The sequence below is a fragment of the Labeo rohita genome, chromosome 24 (assembly GCF_022985175.1).
Source record: "Labeo rohita strain BAU-BD-2019 chromosome 24, IGBB_LRoh.1.0, whole genome shotgun sequence".
Lineage (NCBI taxonomy): Eukaryota > Metazoa > Chordata > Actinopteri > Cypriniformes > Cyprinidae > Labeo > Labeo rohita.
Genome location: NC_066892.1, coordinates 5,269,237 through 5,296,748, shown reverse-complemented (window position 1 = coordinate 5,296,748; position 27,512 = coordinate 5,269,237). Strand labels below are relative to the sequence as shown.

Here is a 27,512-nt window from a genome sequence, read left to right as displayed (position 1 = left end):
CCAGTCTTAAGTAGCACAAGTATATTTGTAGCAATAGCCAACAATACATTGTATGGGTCAAAATGATTGATTTTGTTTTTTTCCCAGAAATTATTAGGATATTAAGATCATGTTCCATGAAGATATTTGTGACCCTGGACCACAAAACCAGTCTTAAGTCCCTGGGGTATATTTGTAGCTATAGCCAAAAAGTCTTTGTATGGGTCAAAGTTATTGATTTTTATTTTATGCCAAAAACCATTAGGAAATTAGGTAAAAATCATGTTCCATATATTTTGTAAATTTCCTACTGTACATATATCAAAACTTAATTTTTGATTAGTAATATGCATTGCTAAGAACTTTATTTGGTGATTTTTTTCAATATTTACATTTTTTTGCAACCTCAGATTTTCAAATAGTTATATCTCGGCCAAATATTATCCTGTCATAACAAACCATACATTGAAGGAAAGCTTATTTATTCAGCTTTCAGATGATACATAATTCTCAATTTCGAAAAGATTGACCCTCATGACTGGTTTTGTGGTCCATGGTCACATTTTGTAAATTTCCCACCATAAATATATCAAAACTTAAATGTATTTTACTCAAAATGAACAAACTAAAATGTAAAACAAATATATAAAATAAATAAATAAAAAATAAAAATGTGCAAAGTCAAAGAAATACATCTAAAGATGAACGTATATTTTATATTATGACGTAGTTTGGATATCACAATCTTATAAAAATGTTAAAAATACCCTTTTTCCAGCATTTGTTCAAAATGTTCCCACACCTTGTCATTACACCAGCCAGTTGCCCGAAGTGGCTGATCTCAGATCAGCTTCCTCGTAACTCCACCAACTCTCGGAATCAAAGCCAGTCTTCTAAACTGATCCCAGATCGGCGATTTACTCCTGACCGTTGCCCTTCCCAGAATGCACCTCGCTGCGCAGTGACGACAATAACAAAACACAGCAGCAGGAGAACCAGCATTAGCGGATCCTTACACAACCCTGCGAGAAAAAAGCTCGATGACAAAACTCCGATCTTATTACCGTCCTTCCTAACCTGCGTGTCTTGAAAGATGAAGCACTTATAAATGTATCCCAGCTCGTTCTGGATGAATTTCTGCGCTTTATGGAAATTAAAAACAAAGGCCCGTGTGTGGAGTGATGAGCTTTAGCCTGTTAGCCCGACAGCTTCAACCTCTAGCTGACAGAAACCTCCACATCTCAGCCAAAAACAACCTATTAATCTGCTTGCATGCAGAGAATGGACTGAAGACAGCTCCGGTAAGACTATCTGACACAGATTTACCTTTTTATATTGTAGATGTTATAGTTTAAAATCAAACACCGGATAATTTGGAGCTCTAATACGGTATTCTGACACAAACTATAATTCGCTAATGTAAACAAAGCCCGGTTAAGGTTGTTGAACGATGGTTTAGTGGAGGTTTAATGGGTTAGATCTCATGAAACGTGATGTTGATGAGGGTTTAGTGTCCTGGTTAAGGTTTGCAAGAAATTTGGACGTACTGTCACCCTCCCTAAATAATAATTAGGGCCTTTGAAAGAACAAAACAATGACTTTTAATTGCATATTAACAAAGAAATGTCTTGAAATCATGATTTGACCTAGAAGATCGAGTTTCAGCTGCTTAGCCAAGGCAAAAGCTGTGAGTCAATACGGGAACATTGTAAGTTATGACAAACAGACTCATTTAAATTGATTAAAATGATGTTTTATGCCCTTTTTAGTTTGTTTACACCTCAATAATCGGCATTGGTGGGCCACACAAGCCATGTGCTATTCCTGGTATCCACGCCTTATTCCTAGTACCCACGATAACTGTTGTTACAATGCATCCTGTCAAAGTTTCAAAGTTTTACGTCCGTCCATGTGGAATTGAGATACAAAGGGTTTTTAGTGTGTATTGATGGTGTTTACCTCCGGGGAACAACATGACTCAGCCTGAATATTTCCAGAGTTGGGCCACATGGTCATGCTAGTCCATGTGGTTTTTTACAGATCTAACCACATTATAGAATACAAACAACCCCAGAGATTTATACAACGTTCTTGTCATAATCTGAAAAGGTTTCTGTTTTGTCAAGGCCTAAAATGACGTCCCTGATCACTGTGATTAGCCGGCTATCTGGGGGTTTTCCAGCTTGTTATCTACTGAAACGTTCTTGCAGGGCTGTTATGGTTTCTAGGTTATGTGTGCTTGTAAAGATGTCTCTAAAGGACGTTTAAAGTGTAGTTTTTTATTAACCCCAAGGCAAGAAACTACAGGCTAAACCATTTTTTCATGCACTGTGATTTTGGGCTATTTTGCTTTTGTACTTTCTTTCAGAATAATGGAAAGAAAACATCCAAAATACACATTTAAGTGTTTTTTTTTTAATTACACTTTATCTGTTTGCTTCTGTAGATTTAAATTGCTCAAAACGAGTTTTTTCTTATGTAGTGAGTTGGAAACCTTCACTTTTTATTAGTGCTTAAATACACCAAACTTTCCAGTTTCATTCCTGTGTATATTTTGAAGTTTTGTGCAGAGAGGTTTGTTCATGTGTTATTAACCTCATTTTATGTAACGTTTTATTTCCTAAAAACATCACAGTTGACCGTTGACAGTAATTTCTGATTTATGGAGTGATAATAACAATATTCAAAATGCCCTCTGTAAAAACCAACTGTAATATGTCCACATTAAATTTCTGTTCTGGAAGTGTATGCAAACTAGTGCATTTATAATCGCACAATGCATCATTTGCATATTTAAACATAACATTACAGAAACTTGTAGTGCAAAATTATTTTTAACTCTTTAACTGTCACCCCCATTTTTGAACGTAGACTTGAACATGCACTATCCAAGCGTAAATTGTTATAATTTGTGAACAAATAAATTTCCTAATATGGTTTTGAAGTACCATTTTGGTGGTAATGTAATGATTTTAAAATGAGTTTCAAAGGGTGAATTTTGAGATTTTAAACTTTCAGTTTATACATAATTTATGATTATTTCTAAAACGTGATAGGGAAAAAGACTTTTGGTGACAAAGGTCAGAACTCCTGTTATGTTGTGCATTTTTGAGCTGCGCTCTTGTCATAAATTAATCTATTACTGTTCCTATAAAATGTGTAACGAAAAACGATATATAGTTTATCATGATTAGAATAGGATTTAATTGTAATATAGTGAAGTAAACAGCTGGGGAAAGTATATTGGTGTGTGTTAGTTAAAATTTTGTGTCTTGCCTTAAATGTTATTTTAATAAAAGCAGAAATCTTCTATCATCAAATGTAAGTTCTGATGTAACTTGACTTGAATTGTGTACATTTCATTTATTTTCAATCAGACAGCCATAATTGACTAGATGAACAAATCAAGCTGGAGGCAGGCTCAGCGGAGAATTCAACATGAAGTTGTATGTGTTTCAAGTCAACAACGGAAGCACATTGACATTTGACACTGAACTTGCTGTCCAAACGTAAGAGAATGTATTGTTTTTAAGGAAAAAGTTGATCTGTGAATGTTTACGGCCTTATTTGTTTCCTTATGTGAAGACATCACTTTGTGCTGTTTTACAGAACATATTGTGTGAAATGACATTGTTTAACACTATAAGGTTATGTATGTTAGCATGAGTTGTCATGAACTGACGTGAAACTATAATTTAATTGTAATTTCATAATGCATTAACTAATGTAATCATTTGCAACTTTTAACGTTATTGTTACTATTAGGATTAATAGAAATTAGCGTTAACAATGACAGCTAAATGCTGTGAAAGTACTGTTCATTGTTTGTTACCTTGTAATAACAGTAATAATGCTTATTGTCATCTTCAAACATTGTGAAATTAGTTGAATGAGTTAGTCTTTAAATTTGTTTGTACGCATACATATATTTACATCTTCATGAGAAACCGCATTATATTGAATAATATAACATATAATACACTACCAGTCAAAAGTTTTTGAACTGTAAGATTTTTAATGTTTTTAAAGAAGTCTCTTCTGCTCACCAAGCCTGCATTTATTTGTTGCAAAGTACAGCAAAACCAGTAAAATTGTGAAATATTTTTACTATTTGAAATAACCATTTTCTGTTTGAATATATTTTAAAATATAATTTATTCCTGTGATTTCTGAATTTTTTGCAGCATTACTCCAGTCACATACTCCTACAGAAATGATTCTAATATACTGATTTGCTCAAAAACATTTATTATTATGTTGAAAACAGCTGAAATGGTAATCTTTTGTAACATTATAAATATATTTATCATCACTTTTGAGCAACTTAAAGCATTCTTGCAAAATAAAAGTATTAATTTCTATAATTTATTTCACACACACACAAAAAAAAAAAAATTATACTGACTTTAAGCTTTTGAATAGTATAGTGTATAATGTTAAAAAAGCTTTTTTATTTCATATAAATGCTGATCTTTTGATCTTTCTATTCATCAAAGAGTCCTGAGAATAATGTACTTAACTGTTTTAAATATTGATAATAATAAAAAATGTTTATTGAACAGCAAATTAGCATATGAAAATTATTTCTGAAGGATCATGTGACACTGAAGACTGGAGTAATGATGCTGAAAATTTAGGTTTGATCACAGGAATAAATTACATTTTAAAATATATTCATTTAGAAAGCAGTTATTTTAAATAGTAAAAATATTTCACAATATTACTGCTTTTGCTGTATTTTGGATCAAATTAAATGCAGGCTTGGTGAGTCTTTAAAAACATTAAACATTTTCGGTTCAAAAACATTGGACTGGTAGTGTATATGATACAGATAATACTTGCAACATACTTTATTAATTACATTATTCCAGTGTAATTGCCTGTATAATTATTCTACAGTATTATATGTGTGTTATTAGTTTAGGGCAGTCAAGCGATTAAAATAAAAGTTTGAGTTTGCCTAATAAATGTGTGTGTACTGTGTGTAATTATTATCTATATATAAATACACACAAATTAATGTATATTTTTAAGAGAAATGTTATTTATGTACAAACTATTTTTATTTATATATAAGTTAATAAAAATTGTAATAAATACATGTACTTATAAATATTTCTTAAATATATACATGAGTGTTTGTATTTATATGTACATAATTACACACAGTACACACACATATATTATGCAAACTCAAACTTTTATTTTAATCGCTTGACTGCAGATTTGTTTTTAAATTGAGTCTTGATTTGTTTTACTGAGTTACTAAAATGTGATGTGCTTTGTGCTCTTTATAGTGTTTTGGACCTTAAACATGCCATTCAGGCCAAATATAAAATTGCAATCCAGCACCAGGTGCTGGTGGTCAATGGAGGGGAGTGTATGGTGGCAGAGAGGCGCGTGTGCAGCTACAGCGCCGGGACGGTGAGTAACAAGCCAAATCACGCCATCTAACAGCATTTGTTTAGAGAGTAATGTTAGTTATTATATATGAATCGTATAGCCATACGCTCAATTGGTGCTACAGAGTCTTTAGCACCGCTGAAATGTTTGACATGAATATTACAAAGAAGCACCATAAAAAGTAGTGCTATGATAATTGTATTATTTTAATAGCTTTCAGTCGATTTAAAATGACCCTGAAGTATTGAGGATCTAAAGTAACATGCTTTCTAAATGGCCATTGATTTTTGTCTCTGGCTGCCTCAGGACACCAACCCGATCTTCTTATTCAACAAAGAGATGATCCTGTCTGACCGAGCTCCAACTATCCCCAAAACGACCTTCTCCATTGAGAATGAGATGGAGCTGAAGGTGGAGGAGTCACTCATGATGCCTGCTGTCTTTCACACCGTCGCTTCCCGCACTCAACTGGCTGTGGTACAGGCCAACTTCTGTTCTGCACTACATTATATACAGCATTACTTGTATTTGAAAGCATGAATGCAAATACAGTCAAAGTAACAAAGCCCTTGTAAATGATAGAGGCTTGGATGAAAGGGACTCTTACATTTGTATGCAAATAACTCTCATAAGATCTGTTGTGCTCATTTTTAGGAAATGTTTGAGGTTGCCAAGAAGCTTTGCTTGTTCTGTGAGCGTCTGGTCCATGACGAACACCTTCAGCACCAGGGATGGGCGGCCATCATGGCTAACCTGGACGACTGCACCCTATCCTATCAAAGACTCCTCATGAAATTCGACACTGCTTACACAAATTACCAACAGGATTTCGAAGACATCAAATTAAAACTCACAAAGTATGTTTTTTTTTCTGCACATTTCTATCTTTCTTTAAATAAAAAAAACAATGTTATATAAGTTATTATTTTAAAATCATTAAATGTATGTTTTTTTTTTTTTTATTAGATTCTTAGTAATTGTAAATGGAGTTTGCAGCAGGATACACTGCCATTCAAAAGTTTGAGGATGATTTTTAAAAATGTTTTTTTTAAAAAGTCTTTTACGCTCACCAGAGCTGCATTTATTTGTTCAAAAATACAGTAAAAACAGTAGTATTATAAAATATTATTACAATTTAAAATAACTACTTTCTATTCAAATATATGTGACCCTGGACCGCAAAACCAGTCTTAAGGGTTTTTTTTTTTTTATTGAGATTTATATATCATCTGAAAGCTGTATAAATAAGCTTTCTGTTGATGTATGATTTGTTAGGATAGGATAAAAAAAAAATCAAAATATTAATAAATATTTATAAATAAAATCACTTTTAAAGTTGTCCAAGTGAAGTTCTTAGCAATGCATATTACTAATCAAAAATTAGGTTTTGATGTATTTACAGTAGGAAATGTGCAAAATATCTTCATTGGACATGATCTTTACTTAATATCGTAATGATTTTTTGCATAAAAGAAAAATCTATAATTTTGACCCATACAGTGTATTTTTGGCTATTGTTACAAATAAACCCATGCTACTTAAGACTGGTTTTGTGGTCAGAGGTCACATATTTTAAAATGTAATTTATTCCTGTGATGCAAAACTGAATTTTCAGCATCATTACTCCATTCTTTAGTGTCACGTAATCTTTCAGAAATCATAACTTGCTTATTTGCTGCTCAAGAAACATTTTTTTTTATTATTATCAATGTTAAAAATGGTTAAATATTGCTTACATTTGATTTTTTTTTGGATATTGTAATACATTTTTTGTAGAAAGTTAAAAAAAGCATTTATTTAAAAAAAATAACATTTTAAAATATACATTTTTTTCAATATTTGCTAAATATACTGACCCCAAACTTTTAAACAGCGGTGTATTGTGTGAATAGTGATGTATAGATCACTAATTCTAATGTCGTTTTTTTAATTCATCAGGCTTGGCACTGCTGTCTCGGTCATGGCGAAGATTCCACTCCTCGAGTGTTTGACTCGACAGAGCTACAGAGAAAGCTTGGAGAAGTCCAGCTCCCCTCACCCTAGAACAGATGAAGAAGACGAGAATGGGGATGAGGAAGTAGGTGAAACATCCACCCAGTCCGCTATCCTCTGTCCCGCTGACAGCCAGAAGAATCGGAAGTCGCCCTCGCCGGTCTCTGCGTCAGGAGAAGCGTCGTCCCAGGCGTCTTCCTCTCCTCAGGACAGACTGAAGAGCAACTGTAATCTAAAAGCAGCTCTAGAGGAAGAGGAGGAGTCTCCGGAAAGGGGAGCCACACCCTCTTTCAATGTCACGCTTTTGGATTGGATCAACGTTCAGGACAGACCTAATGATGTGGAGTCAGTAGTGAGGAAGTGTTTTGACTCAATCAACAGGGTGAGTAACCGACGAGTCATAATGGGAGGGAATGTTTTGGTTAAAAACATGAATCAGTTTGTAAACCTGTGGCAACCTTTATATTGTTTGGAGGTAACTAGTAGTGGGCATTATGGTATACTATGTCAGTGTAGAGGTGTGTCACTTTTGTTATACTATTTATATCAGATTACATATATTTATGCAGCTGTTAGTAAGCAGGAACACCTTAAGTTGCTTATATACAACCTTAAGAGTGTAATGTGATGCAGAATTTAGTTGTGTGAGGAGTAACATCTCAACTATAACTTAATAACATACTAGTAAAATATAGGGTTCAACTGATGTGATGTCATAATTCATAATGTCCTCAAATATTCAATTAGGGTTTGTGGTTTAAGACTTTTTTCCCCCCCCTCAGCTCAAGCATTTTGTAATGTGACACTGTTTTTGGGCTCAAGTCGGACTTATCAGTCATTCGTTATGTATAATCTTCTTATGTTTTGATTTGCGTCCAGCAAGTTCCTAATAGAAAATGGGAAAAAAATTATATTACCCTATTTAATTCAGTGGATTATCCAAATATAAGCATTGGCGAATGGGTATTAAAATATAAACCATGTTTTGTTTCGTTTTCATCAAAAATAACCACTGAAACATCCAGTTACATCACATACACTGGAGTGTAAAAGTCTGTCGTCAATATTTTATTATTTATTTATTTTTTAAAGAAATTGATATTTTAATGTGCATTAAATTGGTCAAAGTAACAGTAAATACTTTATTAATATATTTATATATTTATAGTTATAATATATTTTAAATATCTACACTACCAGTCAAGAGGTTTTGAACAATAAGATTTTTAATGTTTTTAAAGAAGCTTGCATTTATTTGATCCAAAGTACAGCAAAAACAGTAAAATTGTACTATTTAAAACAACTGCTTTCTGTTTGAATATATTTTAAAATGTAATTTATTCTTATGATTTCAAAGCTGAATTTTTAGCATCATAACTCCAGTCACATGATCCTTCAGAAATCATTCTAATATTTTGAGTGTCTGCTCAAAAACATTTATTATTATTATTATTATTATTATTATTATGTTAAACACAGCTTAGTTGAATTTTTCAGGTTTCCTTGATTAGAAAGTTTAGAAGAACAGCATTTATCTGAAATAGAAATCTGTTGTAACATTAAAAATGTCTTTAGCATCACTTTTGATAAATTTAAGGCATTCTTGCTAAATAAAAGTGTTTCTATAATGTCTTTACCAAAAAAAGTAACAATTATGCATTATAAATATATTTATATTTAGTTATAATATATTTCAGATATATACACTGCCAGTCAAAAGTTTCTGAACAGTAAGATTTTTAATGTTTTTTTTTTTTTTTAAAGAAGTCGCTTCTGCTCACCAAGCCTGCATTTATTTGATCCAAAGTATAGCAAAAACAATAAAATTTTGAGATATTTGTACTATTTAATATTTAATAATTTTTCTATTTGAATATATTTGAAAGTGTAATTTATTCTTGTGATTTCAAAGCTGAATTTTAAGCATCATTACTCCAGTCACATGATCACTCAGAAATCATTCTAATATTCTGATTTGCTTATTGTTGTTATTATTGTTATTATTATTATTATTATTATGATTATTATTATTTTTATGTTGTAAACAGCTGATTAGAATTTTTCAGGTTTATTTGATTAATAGAAAGTTCAGAGAAACAGCATTTATCTGAAGTAGAAATCTTCAATCACTTTTGATCAATTTAAAGCATCCTAGTTAAATAAAAGTATGTAAAAGAATTGACTCCAAGCTTTCGAATAGTGTAAAATGTTACAAAAGCTTTTTATTTCATATGAATGCTGATCTTTGGATCATTCTGTTCAACAAAGAATCTTGAATACACTGCACTCAACTGTTTTAAATATTAATAATAATAATAAATGTTTCTTGAACAGCAAATCAGCATATTAGAATGATTTGTAGAATAAATTTAATTTTAAAATATATTCAAATAGAAAGCAGTTTTTAAATAGTACAAATATTTCACAATTACTGTTTTTGCTGTATTTTGGACCAAATAAATGCAGGCTTGGTGAGCAAAAGAAAATTCTTTAAAAAACATAAAAAATCCTACTGTTCAAAAACATGTATAATAATAGGAGATCTTTCTTGAGCAGCAAATCAATATATTAGAATGATTCCTAAATGATGCTTAAAATTCAGCTTTCGTCACAGAAGCAAATTACATTACATAACACTTTAAACTGGACAACAGTAATTTTAAATTGTAATAATATTTCACAATATTACTGTTTTTCTGTATTTTTGGGAGACTTTTATTTCCAAAATGATCTTCACATTTACTGTACATTCCCAATGAACTATTTTACTGTCCACGATCACTCTAATTTGTTTTTTTAATTCTTTATTCTTCCAGCTCGACCCACGAATTATCCAACCCTTTCTGACTGAATGCCGTGAGACGATTACCAAATTGGATAATCAGAACATGAAGGCCATCAAAGGTCTTGAAGACAGATTGTATGCGCTTGACCAAATGATAGCAAGCTGTAAACGGTTGGTCAATGAACAGCAGGAACTTGCTCAGGTAAACAACTCTCATTTTTATAGTCAGCATGAAACAGGGACATTTTCTACTCATTAGAGTATTTTATTGGCCATCCACCCTGTGTTTTTCCTACTGCGACTGTAAGATGTATATATGACTGGTTAACCTCTTCAGATATTGGTTGTACTTTACTCTTTTGCGGGTTGTGGGTTTACTGCGAGATCTAATAGTTGGTGCTACCCCATCCTTCAATAACAGCCTCTTTATAAGCTTGTATTACATTATGTCAGATTGATAAAACAATAAACTTCATCCACAAGTTTTTCTTCATGCGTTCTCCTTTGGCTTCTACTAGGGATTTCTTGCCAATCAGAAGAGGGCTGAAAACCTGAAGGACACCTCGGTGCTGCCTGACCTGTGTCTGAGTCACGCCAACCAGCTGATGATCATGCTGACCAATCACAGGAAGCTACTAGACATCAAGCAGAAATGTACCACTGCCAAACAGGAGCTCGCCAACAACCTTCAAGTTCGTCTCAAGTAAGACCAGTCGAGCATTTGTTTTCTTCATGGACAGTACTAAATAAACTGTAGAATATTAGATGCTTTGGGCTTTTTGAAGTCATAGAGTTTTGATGCATGAATTTCAAAGCATTTATTAACTGCACTGTGGTGTTTCCTCCATCAGATGGTGCTGCTATGTGATGCTTCACGCTGATCAGGATGGAGAGAAGCTGCAGGCTCTCCTGAGGCTGCTGACGGAGCTGCTGGAGCGCGTGCGGGTGGTAGATGCGCTCAGCACAGTGCCACAGATGTACTGTATTGCCGTTGTGGAGGTGGTCAGACGCAAAATGTTCATAGGACACTACAGACAAGTAAGATTCAGCTGGATCAATTTATATTCTGTTCTAATGCGGATGTGACCAAAAAGTGATTTGACGAGAGAGAGTGAATAATATGATGTTTTTATTAGGGCTGTCAGTTTAATGTGTAAAAAATAACGCGATTAAAATATTTTAACGCAGTTAACGCACTAGCCCCAAACCCAGACCTGTATGTCATGTTGTATTTCATACAGTTGACTGTTGACAAATATGATGGAGGACAACAAATCCACAAATGCAGTTATGCCCTAAAATTCAAGATATTGGTGACATATCACGATATCACGCAGGCAGCATGAGCGATATGGCACGAGTGCTGATTTTGTCACGATCTACTATATCACGAGCTTAAATGTGATTTTATACAACAGTTCAGTAAATAAGAGAATGTATTACCTTTGAAGCCATAGCAGAATTGTTGCGTGTCTCTGAGCAACACAGTGGTGTTTAGTTTGTAAATAAATCTGCGTTTTGAACGAATCCTACAAAAAGAGCCATTTACTTCATTTCTAGAGTGACCACCTGTCCCACTTTGCGTTGTACCGCACAGCATTTTCACCCCTTGTCCCGCACGTCTCAGCTTTCTCAGACGTTCTTCTTATTTTAATAGTTTGTTTAATAGTTGTTTGTGGTTTTTATGGCATTATAATAACTTATGTCTAGAGCGCATTATTGTAATGCGGTGCGCATCAAAATGCGCAAGCAGAAATCTCTTCTCTCGCAGGTGGATTCTCTTTACTCTCATTAAAAAGACACGCTGTCTCTCGCATGCATGTGCATGCTTAGAAACACAGATTAGCGCATACGACAACGGATGTGATCAGTATTTACATAGCATAACAGTAGAAAATGCATCAGTCTCACATGTGTCCCACATTGTTTTGCAAAATCACATCTATGTCCCACAACAGCCTATTAATTTCTGGATTATTCAGTCGTTTGAACGAATCAAATAAATGAATGACTCATAAAGACATTTACCGCCACCTTTTGGCAGATTTAGTTTTTAAAAAAATATATAATTTCATTGAAAAAATAAGAAGAAGAAAAATAAAAACATTAAAGGGATAGTTCACCAAAAAAATGTAAATTGTCATCATTTACTCACCCTCATGTCATTTCAAACCTTTCTTTTGTGGGACATGAAAGGTATTTTTAAGACTGTTAGTAACAGAGCTGTTTTGGTTACCAGTGACTAACAAAAAAAACTAAGATGTTTCTCATACTATTTTGTTTTTTTTATGTTCCATAGATTACGCTAGGCCATTGCAGTCTAAATGTTTATGTGAAATAAATTCTATGTTGAATCAAATCAGATACTTCTTTCTAAAGGTACAATATGTAATGCCCACTTGATACTTCCTCATTTAACACAAAAATAACTTTAAATAATCTTTTGTGGGTATTTTCATAGATTAATTAATTAAAATATCATGTAATTAATTAAATTAAAATTTTTAATCGACTGACAGCCTTAGCTTTTTTTATATAATTTCTGCATGTTTAATTATTGTTTCTCAAAAAGTAACAAGGATGGCTGTTAATATTTTATATATATTTTTTCTTCCAGTGGGCCAATGCTCTTGTCAAAGATGGGAAAAACCTCTATGAGGTGGAAAAAGTAAAAAGGGAAACCTTTGGGAAGCTCTTCAGTGAGTTTATTCTTTTTTTATATGGCTTCTTTACTTTGGGAATGAACATGGACACCTGAGACTACATTCATTGTCAAGATTGCTTTGAAAACACTGCTTTTGTTTGTCTCAGGGAAATCGTTCCTCAGAAACCGCTTGTTTCGAGGACTGGACTCATGGCCACCCTCTTCGTTTTGCGTGAGTATTTGAACGTGAATTTGTGACCCTGGACCACAAAACCAGTCAAAAGGGTACATTTTTTTTACGTTGGTTTATACATTAAGCTGAATATCTTCATGGAACATGATTGTTACTTAATATCCTAATGATTTTTGGCATAAAAGAAAAATCTATAATTTTGACCCATACAATGTATTTTTGGCTATTGCTACAAATATACCCATGCTACTTAAGACTGGTTTTGTGGTCCAGGGCCACATTCAACTCTACATGGACTTTGAGGATATTTCTGCATTACTGAATTGTTTTGTTTTTGTGTTTAGACCCGAAAGCCTCGAAAGTTTGATTTTGAGCTTCCAGATATTTCTCTGACTGACCTGCAGTATCTCAAGTCCTGTTGTCCTTTAGAGGTTCAACCTTACCTCAGGTAAACGCCTCATACCTGGTTTCAATATGTACATTTCTACTGTAACTTCACAGCACAAAATTGCTTTTATTTCCTGCATTCTTTAAGCCAGTGACCTCTCAGTGATGGCTAAATAATCCTAAATAGTAATCAGTTGCCTGTTTTCTTCAACAGGGTCCCCACACTGTGTGACTTTGAGCCTCTTAACCATCATGTTGAGGTTCTCCATCAGCTGGTTCAGGCTGCACAGAGTGTGGACGAGATGTCGCAAACTATCACAGACCTACTAAATGAACAAAAGGTACTTTGTGTTCCCAGTCATTTAATTTTATTGCTTGTTGCTAAGTGTTTGAAATATTGGATGTTGTAAATCTAGAGCCCTATGATTTCTGCGATGCGGGAAAAAAAAAGGTTTGCTTCATTTTCAATAATTAAAAGACAAATAAAATTATTATTTTTTGCCTTCATTTGATAACCAGAAACATTTAAATGCACAAAAAACATTTCATAAAGCTATTTTAAATTGTTTTATTCATTCAAATAATTAAACATACTAAAACACAGAACTGGGTAACAATAAAACACATGGTGAGGAAAAAATAAACATGTAATTTTTGTTAAACGTTTCATACATGGATGTGAAATTGTATATAAATGTGAAAAGTTTTATGATTTTAATTTATTAGACATGCATTTTGATTTGATTTCATTTAACATTAAAAAGGAGTCCAGAAAAATTCAAAAATTTATAAAAACAGAAAAAATTTAATTTGTAAAAAAAAAATTAAACAGAATTTGGGAAAAATAAAATGGATTTCATAGGGCCATATAAAACTCTATCTGAAAATTATCTATTTTTCTTTTATGCCAAAAATCATTAGCATATTAAGTAAAGATCATGTTTCATGAAGATATTTTGTAAATTCCCTACCATAAAAGTATATCAAAACTTAATTTTTGGTTAGTAATATGCATTGCTATAAACTTCATTTAGACAACTTCGTAAGGTGATTTTCTCAATATTTTTTTTTTTTTTTATTTTTTTTTTTTTTTTTGCACCCTCAGATTCCAGATTTTCAAATAGTTGCATTGTTCTATCCTAACAAACCATGAAAATTTTTTTTTTTTTTTTTTTTGGCTTTCAGATGATGTATAAATCTCAATTTTAAAAAATGGACCCTTATGACTGGTTTTGTGGTCCAGGGTCACAAATGCATTTTGTTGATCTTAATGTGATATATCCAAGCATGTGTTTCTTTTTGAGCTCATAGTTTTTATTAAAAATGTTATAACATGAAATGGCAGTTGCTACTTCTGATACATTGCAACTTTAAAAATGTATGTAGTCTATTTTGAACTCTCTAGCAATGTCATTTCTCATATGATTTTAACTTTTGCATTGACCTCACAGATTTCCTGTAGCCAGAGTGCTCAAAGATCCACCACGTTAACACCCAGATCTGAAAGCACAACTGAAATCACCTCTACCTCCACCAAAACTTTGTCCACTCTCAGTTTAAAAGCAACGGACTGCCAACCCCTGGCGCTTCCTGGTCCCTTGGAGGACCTATCACCCGACAGCATCGATGCCCAGACCTTTGACTTTGAAACCATTGGGCACCCCAATATGGATCCTGTATTACAGCAAGGCTCGTTGGACTTGGACTCGCTAGCAGAAAGTCCCGAGTCGGACTTCATGTCAGCAGTAAACGAGTTTGTTATTGAGGAGAACTTGATGTCACCTAATCCCATCAGTGATCCCACAAGCCCAGAGATGATGGTGGAGTCTCTTTACTCTTCCGTTATTAATGCAATCGATAGCAAGCGCATACAGGACACTACTACACTTGAGAAGGAGAATTCAAAGATTGCAGTGCTCAAGCTGTCAGCGGACAGGTATCGTTCTGCTGCGGAAGAGTCCCAAAACAATTTGAGAAAAGTTAAAGATGACCTTTACCACTTTCGAGGTCTTGTTTTGAAGGAGCAACGAGACTTTGGATTCGCCCTGAAAACAATGACTATTGAGGTTCGAAATGCTCTCAACAGTGTCAGATACTGTCATGAGGAGGAGCTGAGAGAAACTCAACAAACCAGTCTACAGAGTTTGAAGGACGATCATGAAAAACAGATACAAACTCTTACGGAAGAGCTGGAAGGCAATCGGAAGATTGTTCGAGACGTCCAGCGAGCAATGCTGGAGTTGGAGGGGCTCGTAGAGCGCAAGGAGAAGGAAATATCCCAGCTGGAGAGTGAGAGGGAACGCTCTATGCAAGAACTTCAAGATCTTCACAAGCAAACCACGCAGGATCTTGAAGAGAAGATCTTGAAGCAAAGCGAAGAGCTGAAAGCTGCGTTGCTGGCCAAGGACGAACTCACTGGGCAGCTGGAGAACCTGCACTTTGAAATCGAGCAAAGCCAGCAAAAAATCAGACAGGAGATGGAGAAGGCAGAGAAGGTGCACCTTCAGGAACTGGAGGAGCGGTTAAAACAACACCATCAAGCTGAGCTTGAATCTCTCAGATTGGAAAAAGAAAGTGCACTTGACAAACTTGTCCAGGAGAACCTGGTGAAGCTAAGAGATCTGATGGATTCCCATTCTGCCGAGCTCAAGGAACGCGATGGACGCTCGAAAGACTTGGAGGCTCGCATTACAGAACTTGCGGACGCCCGCTGCAAACTGGAAGTTGAGATGGCTCTTAAAGAGGCTGAAATGGAGGACATGAGACTCCAGTACGAGGAGGCTAAAAGCACCCAGGAGGAGGTGTTGAAAGCGGAGCTTGCTAGTCAGACAACCACCTTGCAGAGGCAAATCGACACGTTAAATCAGCAGCTCCAGCAGAAGAATGAAGACTACGAAGTCGGCCTGGCCGAGCTCCGAGCGCTCATGAGGTTAGAAAAAGACCACTGCATCTCTGAACTCGTGGATCGCCACGAAGAGGAGAGCACCTTGCTCCGCCAAGAGTTTTCAACTCTCAAGCAAAAGTCGCAGGATGCAGAGAAAGACTGCGAGGAACGGGTCCAGAAGATTCAACGCGATCACCAGGATAAGCTTGATGCCTTACAGAGGAAAAAGAAGGATGAGGAGAAGACTTTCCAGGAGAAAGAGCTAGAGCTAAAGACTGATATCGGAGACTTGCAGGCGGAAAATGCACTACTGTCGGGAAGACTGGAGCAGGAGCGAGTGGAGGCAATGGAGAGGGCGGAGAAGGAGAAAGAGGAGGCAGTCAAAACTGCTTTACAAGAGGCCTTAAGAGACTTTCAACTGCAAAAAGAGGAGATTGAGACAAGACTGTTAAGACAAATTGATCTACTTGAAAATCAGCTCAAAGACAGACAATCCACTGACATGTAAGTAAATGCAACTTTTCTAATCAGATCTTCCGATGAAAATCATTCTAAGATTCTAATTTAAAGCACATAGCTGTTCATTTATAAATGGTGCTTATACTTAAAGGGGTGGTTCACCCAAAAATGGAAACTACCCCATGATTTACTCTCCCTCAAGCCACCCTAGGCGTATATGACTTTCTTCTTTCAGAAGAATACAATCTGCGTTATATTTAAAAATGCCCTGGCTCTTCTAAGCTTTATAATGGCAGTGAATGAGTGTTGAAATTTTGAAGCCCAAAAAAGTGCATCCATCCATCATAAAAAGTACTCCACATGACTCAGAAAGGTCAATAAAGGTCTTTTGAAACAAATCGATGCGTCTGAATAAGAAAAACATTCTTATTTAAAACTTTATAAACTGTAGTCTCTAGTTTCCGCTAATTATCATACAAGCATTCATGGCATTCCAGCAGGATAACTTAGGATGTAGGCATAGAGTAAGAAAAATGCTTTTCTTTTGAACTCTTTATTCATCAAAGAATCCAAAAAATTATCACAGTTATCTGTTTTTCAACATTGATAATAAGAAATGTTTCTTGAGCATCAAATCAGCATATTACATTTTTTTCTGAAGGACAGTGAAGACTGGAATAATGACGCTGAAAGCATTGCATCACAGGAATAAATTGCATTTTAAAAAATTTATTTAACCATTCATTTATTTATTCATTCACCGTACTGTTATAAATGTATTCACTGTAAGTTTTATTTCATACTGAACAAAAATCCATTTCTTTGAAAAATTAAAATCTTTTTGACGCCAAACTGGTGAATTTTTGGATGGGCTCTTTTGACCCAGAACACCGAATCACATAGCAAACATCCACAATCTTAGCATTATTTCAGTAAGTTTTGCAGAATCAAACACGCCACACATTTTGTTTAAAAAATTTAAAAATAAAAGTTTTTAACATGGATTTGTTATTTCTGTTGGTTTGTTTGATAATAACCCCAGCTTCTTATTGGTTTAGTCATGAAAAACTCAATAAATCTTGCACTTTTGTTTGAGGAAAGCATCTGCCGAGGACACAAATGAAATGACATTGAAACAATGCCACTCTAGTCCATTAAAACGAAAGCTTCTACCTCTAACTTCACTGTTAATTAAAAACAGCAAACACACACAAGCTACATGCATTCACTTACTCTTTTCTGATTTCATTCACTCTTGTGAATAATTAGCACATCAAAAAGAACCAACAAAAACTGTGAACCGTTTCATTAAAACATTTCTTAAGTAGAAATTAGCAAGAAATGTGATAACCCTGTTACATGTGCCAATAAAATAGGGATTAATTAAAAACAGAAAACAGATTTGTGTTCAAGTCTTAAACCAATCCCAGCAAATTGGAGGTTTTTGAATATTTATTTATTTATTCTGGCGACTAATGTTTTACCAGCAAGAAACACTTTAAAAAAAGTGGTTGTCGCCAAGTGGTTAAAGCTCTAAGCTAGTAATAAAAGGTTGTAGGTTCAAACCCTGCACAAAGCAAACAATGACCACCTTTAGAGCTCTAGAAAGAGACTAAGTTGTTACTATTTGCCTCATTTGCACGTTAATGTCTTATTGTCAATAATTCATCATTGCACAACATGCAAAAAAAGGTTGTTCAGAATACAACGAGGAGATAAATGTTGATCTCCTGTAAAATAGGGTGAATTCTCACTCCTGCTTCTGTATTTCAGAGTGGCATCTACTGTAGAAAAGACAGAGACTGGTATGGAGACCAGCGCTGCATTGTCATTGGACAGTGGCCAGTGGAATGAAGAAAGGGCATCGCTTTTGGCCAAACTAGAGATCCTGGAACGCACAAAGAACGAGGAGATGCAGAACCTAAAGACCTCTCTCATTGCTGAACAGCAGGTTAGCAATATTAGAACTGAAATAAGCTGACATCAAACCAAATGTTGCATTTTAAGTAATATTTAAGTTGGGTAGGAAGCTTGTGGTAGATATTTTAATTTTAGTAAACTCAGGTTTTAATTACTTGATGACTGTTTAACATAAGGCAGTATGAGGGAGTTTTCAGGCCAGTTGGTGATACCATTGGGTTGTCTTTTTATGTCTTTTTATACTTCTTAATATTTAATAATTCAGTTAAATGTCAGTTAAATTGTTGATTTAAATGTCACCAAGATAAGATTGTCATTAAATTAGTGGCTGACATTTATAATAATACAAGGGATGAGAACACTGGATGAGAAATTAAAATTAAAACAGTAATTTCCAGCAAAAGTGTGTATTTAATTTAGCTGTCATGGACTTGCATAATTCAAATGAATAGAATTGCTTAATAGCTGTATATTTTCCAGCTATTATTAAAAAGAACCTATTAATTTGTTCGCAAATAAATGTTTAATGAAAATTTGTAGCTGAAAATAATTTATTTCTTAGTAAAAAATTGTCAGGACAAGTTTAAAAAAAATCCTAAACTAAAAAAAGGTCACAGTTTATTTTAGGGTACAATTCTTACTATTAAAGAAGTAGTTCACTTCTGGAACAAAGTTTTAACGATAATTTACTCACCCCTTGTCATCCAAGATGTTCATGTCTTTCTTTCTTCAGTCGTAAGTTTTTGAGGAAAACATTTAATGATTTCTCTCCATATAATAGGGCTCTAATCCCTCTAAAAAGGGTCTTATCTAGCAAAACGATTGGTTTTCTACCAAAAATTTACAATTTGTATACTTTTTAACCTCAAACTGTTGTCTTGTCTAGCTCTGCGTGAACTCTGTGTATTCTGGTTCATGACAGGGTATGTCGAAAAACTCCCATCTCGTTTTCTCCTCCAACTTCAAAATCCTCCTACATCGCTGCAGAAGAACCGACCCAGTGTTTACAAAGTGAATATGCAAAGAAGATCAAACGCTCTTTACAAAAAAACAGCGATGTAGGACGATTTTGAAGTTGGAGGAGAAAATGAGATTGGAGTTTTTCAACATACCCTAACTTTCATGAACAAGAAAATAACAGAGTTAACGCAGGGCTAGAAGAAATAAACGTTTGAGGTTAAAAAGTATATAAATTATAATTTTATTTAAAAAATACCTAATCATTTCGCTAGATAAGACCCTTCTTACTTGGCTGGGATTATTTAGAGCCCTTTGAAGTTGCATTTAAACTACATTTTGGAAGTTCAAACTCGCAGGCGATTACTCGCATTCAAAATAAGTTTTTGTTTACATAATATATGGGTGTGTACTGTGTATATTTATTATGTATATCTAAATACACACACATGCATGGATATATTTGAGAAAATATGTTAAATTTATATAAATATAAATATACATGTAAATACATGTAAATATTTTCAAAATATATACTTTATGTGTGTCTTTATATATACATAATAAATATACACAGTATACACACATATATTATGTACACAAAAAACCTTTATTGTGGATGTGATTAATCATGATTAATCGTTTGAACAGCACTATTAATAGCGATTAATCGTTTGAACAGCGCAATTAATTGTTTGAACAGCACTATTAATAGTGATTTAATCGTTTGAACAGCACTGTTAATCGCGATTTAATCGTTTAAACAGCGCGATTAATCGTTTGAACAGCACTATTGATAGCAATTAATCGTTTGAACAGCACTGTTAATCGCGATTAATCGTTTGAACAGTGCGATTAATTGTTTGAACAGCACTATTAATAGCGATTAATCGCTTTAACAGTTCTTTTAATCGTGATTAATCGTTTGTACAGCACTATTAGGGATGTATAATATGGTTATGCAGAATATGTGCTATATAAGTACTAATAAACAGCCAATATGTTAATAATAGGCATGCTAATAAGCAACTAGTTAATAGTGAGAATTGGTCCCTATACTAAAGTGTTGCCAAAAACAAATCACAACAGGCTGAAATTGTAGGTATTGTGACATTTTTTTTTATTTAAAAACCTATTAGAATGTTGTTAATTTATTCTAAATGTACCCTAAAATTGCTTGTTTTAATTTACTGTTCACTTCTAGACAAATTTCAATACTGTTCTGACCCGGGAAAAACTAAAGAAAGAACAAATCATCAATGATCTCTCTGAGAAGCTCAAAAACTTGACGCAGCAACAAGAGAAAGATAAAGGTATAAAAACCATTTTATTTTATCATATAATTTTCACTGTGATCAATAAATGTTAAAAAAATGACCACTCATGATCCTCTGTTTTGTTGTTTTAATCAAGGCCTGATTGAAACGCTCTCCGAGGACCGTGCCTCCATTCTTCAGGAGAAGAAGAAGATGGAGGAGGAACTAAACCGTCTGCGAAGCACCGTCCTTGTATCTTCATCCTTCTTTCCGCCCAATCCAATCCCGGTCATCACGGAAGCTCACGGCGCCTGCGGCCCCGTCCACGCGGAAGCGCTCTCGCCATCCACCCCTGATCCAGAGAGACTGGCGTCCATGGCTGCGTTCAAGGATGAGGAGAGAGTAGAGTCAGCTGTGGAGGCCAGCATGATGACAGTGCAGTAAGCATCTGGGCTGAAGTTCACATGCCCCATATTTATGCTAGAGCTACATTAATAAACCCTAAAAAAGTCAGCAGCATGCTGAGGGCATGTCTTTATTCAGAAGATGTTTTGAAATGACTGAATTTATTCTAGCAGTACAACAAACTGTTGTTGGCCTGTGTTTGCACTCAGCAGCATTCATTACTGTAAAATAATAACCTGAACAGCCAGCTTGAGTATATAATGAAGTGCTAAAAATACTGTGTGACATAGCTGAATGAGCTGTAACAATACACTTGATTTCACATGCTCTTGTAGCAACAAAGTCAAAGTTTTGAAGTTTGTCTCAGTTGAAAAGTTCAGGAGTAGTTATAAAGTTAGTTATAAAGTTTCCCAAAATACACACATTTACATGTCAAAAACTTCTGTTTATTTTCCTCAGTTAATTTTTTCCCTGAAATATCTTGTTACAAGAGAAGTAAAACAAAATTTATTGTGCTAGATTTAATAATTTCATAAGTTTTTTTAGTTTGTAGTTTCTGAACAGAATTAGTGGTTAATAAGCTTTTTGTAGTCAAACATCTATAAATTTATTATAGATTTATTGATGTATATCTACAGACAGACTCTACAGACAGACTTATTCGAAAAATTATATATTATATAATTTAAAAAGCAAAACATTTTCAATAATAAGAATTAAGCAGTTATATAGTTTGTAGTTTTTGAACAAAATTAGTGATTTACATCTATGAATTAATAGTCATACATCTATAAATTTATTATAGATTTATAGATGATATCTACAGACAGACTTTAAAAAACATTTATAAAAAATAGCAAAAAAATTCTATAAAATAACTATACATCTATACAAAAAAAGCAAAATATTTTTAATAATAATAAGAGTTAATAAGTTATATAGTTTGTAGTTTTTGAACAAAATTAGAGATTTACATGCTTTTTGTAGTCAAACATCTATAAATGTATTATAGGTTTATTGATGTATATCTACAGACAGAATCTACAGACAGACTTATTTGAAAAATTATATATTATATAATTAAAAAAGCAAAATATTTTTAATAAGAATTAAGCAGTCATATAGTTTGTAGTTTTTGAACAAAATTAGTGATTTACATCTATGAATTAATAGTCATACATCTATAAATTTATTATAGATTTATAGATGATATCTACAGACTGACTTAAAAAAATAGCAAAAAAAATTCTATAAAAATATCTATACATGTATAAAAAATAGCAAAATATTATATAGAGTTGTATAGAGTTAATAAGTTATATAGTTTGTAGTTTTTGAACAAAATTAGTGGTTTACATGCTTTTTGTCAAACATCTATAAATTTATTATAGATTTAGAGATGGATATGTACAGACAGACTTATTTGAAAAATTATTCTATAATTATAATATATAATAATATATAATTAAAATAGTAAAACTTTTTAATAGTAATAAGTTAATAAGTTATATAGTTTGTAGTTTTTGAACAAAATTAGTGATTTATGTGCTTTTTATAGTCAAAAATCTACAAATTATAGATTTATAGATGTATATCTACAAACAGACTTATTTGAAAAATTATATGTTATGTAATAATTATATTAAAACATTTTTTATTGATAACAGATTGGAGTTAACTTATATCGTTTGTAGTTTTTGAACAGAATTAATGATTTATTTGCTTTTTGTAGTTAAAAATCTACAAATGTATTATAGATTTATAGATGTATATCTACAGACAGACTTTTTTGAAAATTATATATTATATAATTATTATATTAAAACTTTAATAATAACAACAGAGCGAAGTTAATAAATTATATAGTTTGTGGGTTTTTTTTAACAGAAATAGTTATTTATATGCTTTTTGTAGTTGAAAATCTACAAATTTATTAGATTTATAGATGTGTATATATACAGACTTATTTGAAATATTATATATTTATTATATTAAAACATTTCTTTAATAATAATAATAATAATAACAGAGTGGAGTTAATAATTATATAGTTTGTAGTTTGTTGAACAGAATTAGTGATTTATAAGCATTTTGTAGTCACATCTACAAATTTATTATAGATTTATAGATGTATATCTGCAGACACATTTGAAAAATGGTATGTTATATGATTATTAAAACATTTTTAAATAATAATAACAGTGGAGTTAATGAGTTACATAGTTTGTAGTTTTTGAACAGAATTAGTGATTTGCTTTTTGTAATTAAAAATCTACAGATTTATTATAACATCTACAGACAGACTTTTTTTGAAAATTATATATTATATAATTGTTATATTAAAAACTTTTTGAATAATAATGATAATAATAACAGAGTGAAGTTATATAGTTTGTAGTTTGTGAACAGAATTAGTGATTTATAAGCTTTTTGTAGTCAAATCTACAAATATATTATAGATTTACAGATGTATATCTACAGACAGACGTATTTGAAAAATGATATATTATATAATTATTATATTAAAACATTTTTAAATAATAATAACAGTAAAGTTAATAAGTTATATAGTTTACAGTTTTTAAAAAAAAACGAATAACAGTGAAGTTAAGCAGTTTTTGAGCAGAATTAGTGATTTATTTTCTCCTTGCAGGCAAAAATCTACACATTTATTATTGATAAACACACACACACACACACACATATCATTTTATTATTAGTCATTTTTAATATACATGTCTAACAGAATGCCAGCAGTTGTTAGAAAAAAAATCATTTTTACAAGGAGGATCTGTTTGTGGAGAAAGACAAGATCATGTTTCGTAGATCTTGTTTCTTTAAAGAAGCTAAATTGATGTATTTGTGACCGAAAAGCAGAGTAGATCAGATAGAAGAGTCAAGCACGTGCTGTAGGTGAGCAGTCTACAGCAATTTCCTTTTATGAACAAGAAATGTTGTTTTCGGTCTTGTCACATTAATGAAGTTCACAGCTCTGTGTTTTTATTGCCTTTTAGAAAATTGTCCTTTTAAAGCTTTGCTGAGTGTGGTTTGTGACATTTATTTTCTGTACTTCAACAGCTGCAGCGACAACCCTATGCTGTCTGAGGAGAAACAGCGCATACTGATTTTGGAAAGGGTAATTTCATTTTCACATACACTTAGATGTTTATATTGAATTGTAATTCATAAATATTTCTTAAATATATTTTTCTGTGAATTATTTACTGTTTCAGACCTTACATATGAAGGAAGAAGAAAACAAAAGACTTAGTCAAAGATTGGTAAATATATTTTAGCTTACTTGTACATGAATGTGTGTGTGGTTACAGTTTCAGCTCTTATATTTCATCTAAATAAGTGTTAATTGCATGAGAACGCCATTTAACATCGTTTAAATTGATCGTCTGCATTTGTGTCCCTCGTGCTTGATCTCGGTTTATAATAGACCACTTGAACGGTCAATTAAAAGCAGTAATTAGTGATGGTAAATAGAACAATACACTCAATTAATGCAGGGTCAGCGACTGACACGGAAACGTTAAAGGCATGCGTGTCATTTTGAAAACAAAACAATCTTGTGATATAATAGTTTTTAATATCTATAAGCAAAATACTGTAGATATCACTGTAGTTCGTATACATTACAATCCTGTTGTTACGACAGTAACAACTCGCACATTATCAGCAGTTAATTAAAACATGAGACTGATATAATTTAATTACATTTCCCCTGAGACTATTTCTGCAAATAGGTTTAATCTCTTTAGCAAAATTACAATCGCCGTCTTATTGGCCGCGAGACGCATCTTATGAGACGCGTAACCCACACTTTAGAGTCCTGACAGCTTGGGGCAGATTCACAAGATGAATTTAGTCTGAAAAACAGCTCTGAAATGTGCCCGGGTAATTAAGCTAGGACTGAATTTCAGCTCTTTTACACACAAGCCTGACTCAGAGTGTTTAAATCCAACGTTCTGTATTTATTTATGTCTGTTACAATTTTTTTTTTTAGATACTTTAGATTGTTTTCTGCTCCTATTGTGTTTATCAATGCATGCTGTTTAGGAGACGGTCCTACTCCTTACCACTAGATGGCACACATACATTTGTTTTAGGTACAAAGCGATGAGATTGCAAGAGGCATTTGTGAGATTCAACAGTGATAAGCAAAACTGATTTTTGCAATACAGCATATGCAGTTAAAATTTTTATAACGGTTGCAGAAAGTGCACGCAAGCAATATATACCAGTGTTAATATCGTTAGGATCATCTAACAATTTGTTTTACAGATGTCACAGAGTATGTCGTCTGTCTCGTCACGGCACTCTGAGAAAATCGCCATTCGAGAGTAAGTATTCTGGCATTATATTAGCATTAATGATTTGAGCTGCTATTTCAGCCCTTATTTGAAAACCCCTCCTTTTGTAGTTTTCAGGTGGGCGACTTGGTTCTCATAATCCTGGACGAGAGGCACGATAATTACGTTCTCTTCACCGTTGGTCCCACCCTTTATTTCCTGCACTCAGAGTCCCTGACAGCACTGGACCTCAAACCAGGTCAGTCACATGCATGACAGGAATACTTATTAAATATATATCGCATATTTTTTCTTCAAGATCCTTTTGCATTTTTTTTGTCGCTCGTTCCCATGCATGTGTGTACTTATTTCAGTATTCTTATTTATTAATTGTATTTATTAATGCGTTTGTAAAATGAACTAGACAAAAAAAAGAATGCATTTTACTCCTTATAAAGCATGTGTAGTATATTTAAAAAATATATTTTTTATTTTTTAGCATCAGGAGCGACAAGACGGCCGTGGGTTCTAGGAAAAGTCATGGAGAAGGAATATTGCCAAGCCAAAAAGGTAAGCGTTATTCCCGTTATCATTCTATTATTATTAATGCGACTGCTCTAATGGAGTGTTTTTGTACAATTTCAGTAAATAATTTTGACTCTCACTCTCATTATATAACATCATTGATGACTAAACACTAGCTTATTTTTCCTCAAATTTACGAATCTATTTTTGGTTAATGTTGGTTATGTTTGAGACACAAATAGACACTTTTCCTTTAAAACTTTTTAATTAAGCATGAGAACATTGATTTAAAATAACACATTTAATTCAGTTTTGGATCTTAAAGTTAATTTGAGCAGAATCAATCAGCTGCTAATCATTACTTCAGGCACCTAAATGATCTATTTATTTATTTTTATGAGATATTCAGTTTTTTTTTTTTTAAACGTGTCTCTTTTGTCATTATCTGTCTCCAGGCTCAAAACCGGTTCAAAGTTCCTCTCGGCACCAAATTCTACAGAGTAAAGGCCGTGCCATGGAACAAGAAAGTGTAACCGTGTACAAATTGATCATATTGTAATAAGCTCAGTATGTTTTTATTGCTTTTTTTAAGCAAACTCGCTCATGCCTGATTGTTTTGTTGACATCGGAAGACATAATTTTTCCCTTTTTTCACCTCTGTTGCAAACCATTTTATCTCCCGTTTTTTATTACACAGAGGATTTGTAAATGTGGACCAAATGATTCTAACTTTGCGGCGTTGCCTCCACGTCCGACGGCTCCGTCGCAACAAGTCTGTAAAATGAACAAAATGTATTTGGATGTTACATATTAGTTCATCATTAATATTATGCTCGGGTTGGGGAAGGGGGAGGGGGGGCAAGCACTATCACGATCAGCTTACTTATTTCAGGAGGTTATGAAAATATAAATTTATTGTAAATGTTACCAGAGGAATGGTCATGGCATGCATATAGATAATATTTTCTTTAATTTACTTGTCTGGATATGCGTTGTAGTCGGAGGTATCGTATCAGGTAAAAACCTGCTGATTGTTACTCGCAGCACAGTACGACCCGCCTGTTTATTATGACGTACATTTGGACGGCCCGCCGCAAAGGGGCCTCGCAATCCTTCAGATGCACTTTCGGAAAAAAAAGAAAAAAAAAAAAGACGAAGCTTTCGTCAAAAGGGAGGTTTGTGCTGTGTAAAAAAGCAAGCGTCAGAAGAAAAAGCAGCACATATCTTCCCTCAGTTGTAGGATGTTGAAATATAGAAAGTAATATTTCATGTTTGTGAATGTGTGTCTTTATTGAATTTAACGACGACATTGTATATTATTCATCAGATCACAAAGTAACAAAAAATGACTGTATTGTAAAAGAATTTAGAGTTTTCAAAACAATAAAGGTTTGATCCCAAAGTCCTTGCAGTGGATTGAATTAC

The 27,512-nt window shown here is 33.3% G+C and overlaps 1 protein-coding gene across 1 annotated transcript; it reads left to right on the top strand.

Annotated features, from left to right (window-relative positions):
- The first annotated feature begins 959 nt into the window (after window positions 1-959).
- rb1cc1 (RB1-inducible coiled-coil 1) lies at window positions 960-27,512 on the top strand. The gene is made up of 23 exons (XM_051098158.1): window positions 960-1,280; window positions 3,357-3,488; window positions 5,277-5,403; window positions 5,689-5,859; window positions 6,037-6,239; window positions 7,321-7,756; window positions 10,191-10,361; window positions 10,678-10,862; window positions 11,011-11,197; window positions 12,777-12,858; window positions 12,971-13,035; window positions 13,341-13,444; window positions 13,598-13,724; window positions 14,835-16,771; window positions 18,500-18,677; window positions 20,808-20,916; window positions 21,017-21,299; window positions 24,343-24,400; window positions 24,498-24,545; window positions 25,555-25,613; window positions 25,694-25,821; window positions 26,062-26,132; window positions 26,543-27,512. Exons 2-23 carry the CDS (start codon window positions 3,418-3,420, stop codon window positions 26,618-26,620), a joined length of 4,878 nt encoding a protein of 1,625 aa, XP_050954115.1. The 5' UTR covers window positions 960-1,280; window positions 3,357-3,417; the 3' UTR covers window positions 26,621-27,512.

Coding starts and splice junctions, on each gene's coding strand:
- rb1cc1 (XM_051098158.1), top strand. CDS start 3,418: ATGAAGTTGTATGTGTTTCAAGTCAACAACGGAAGCACATTGACATTT. Junction 5,404..5,688: donor GCAGCTACAGCGCCGGGACG/GTGAGTAACAAG, acceptor TGGCTGCCTCAG/GACACCAACCCGATCTTCTT. Junction 13,445..13,597: donor GAGGTTCAACCTTACCTCAG/GTAAACGCCTCA, acceptor TTTCTTCAACAG/GGTCCCCACACTGTGTGACT.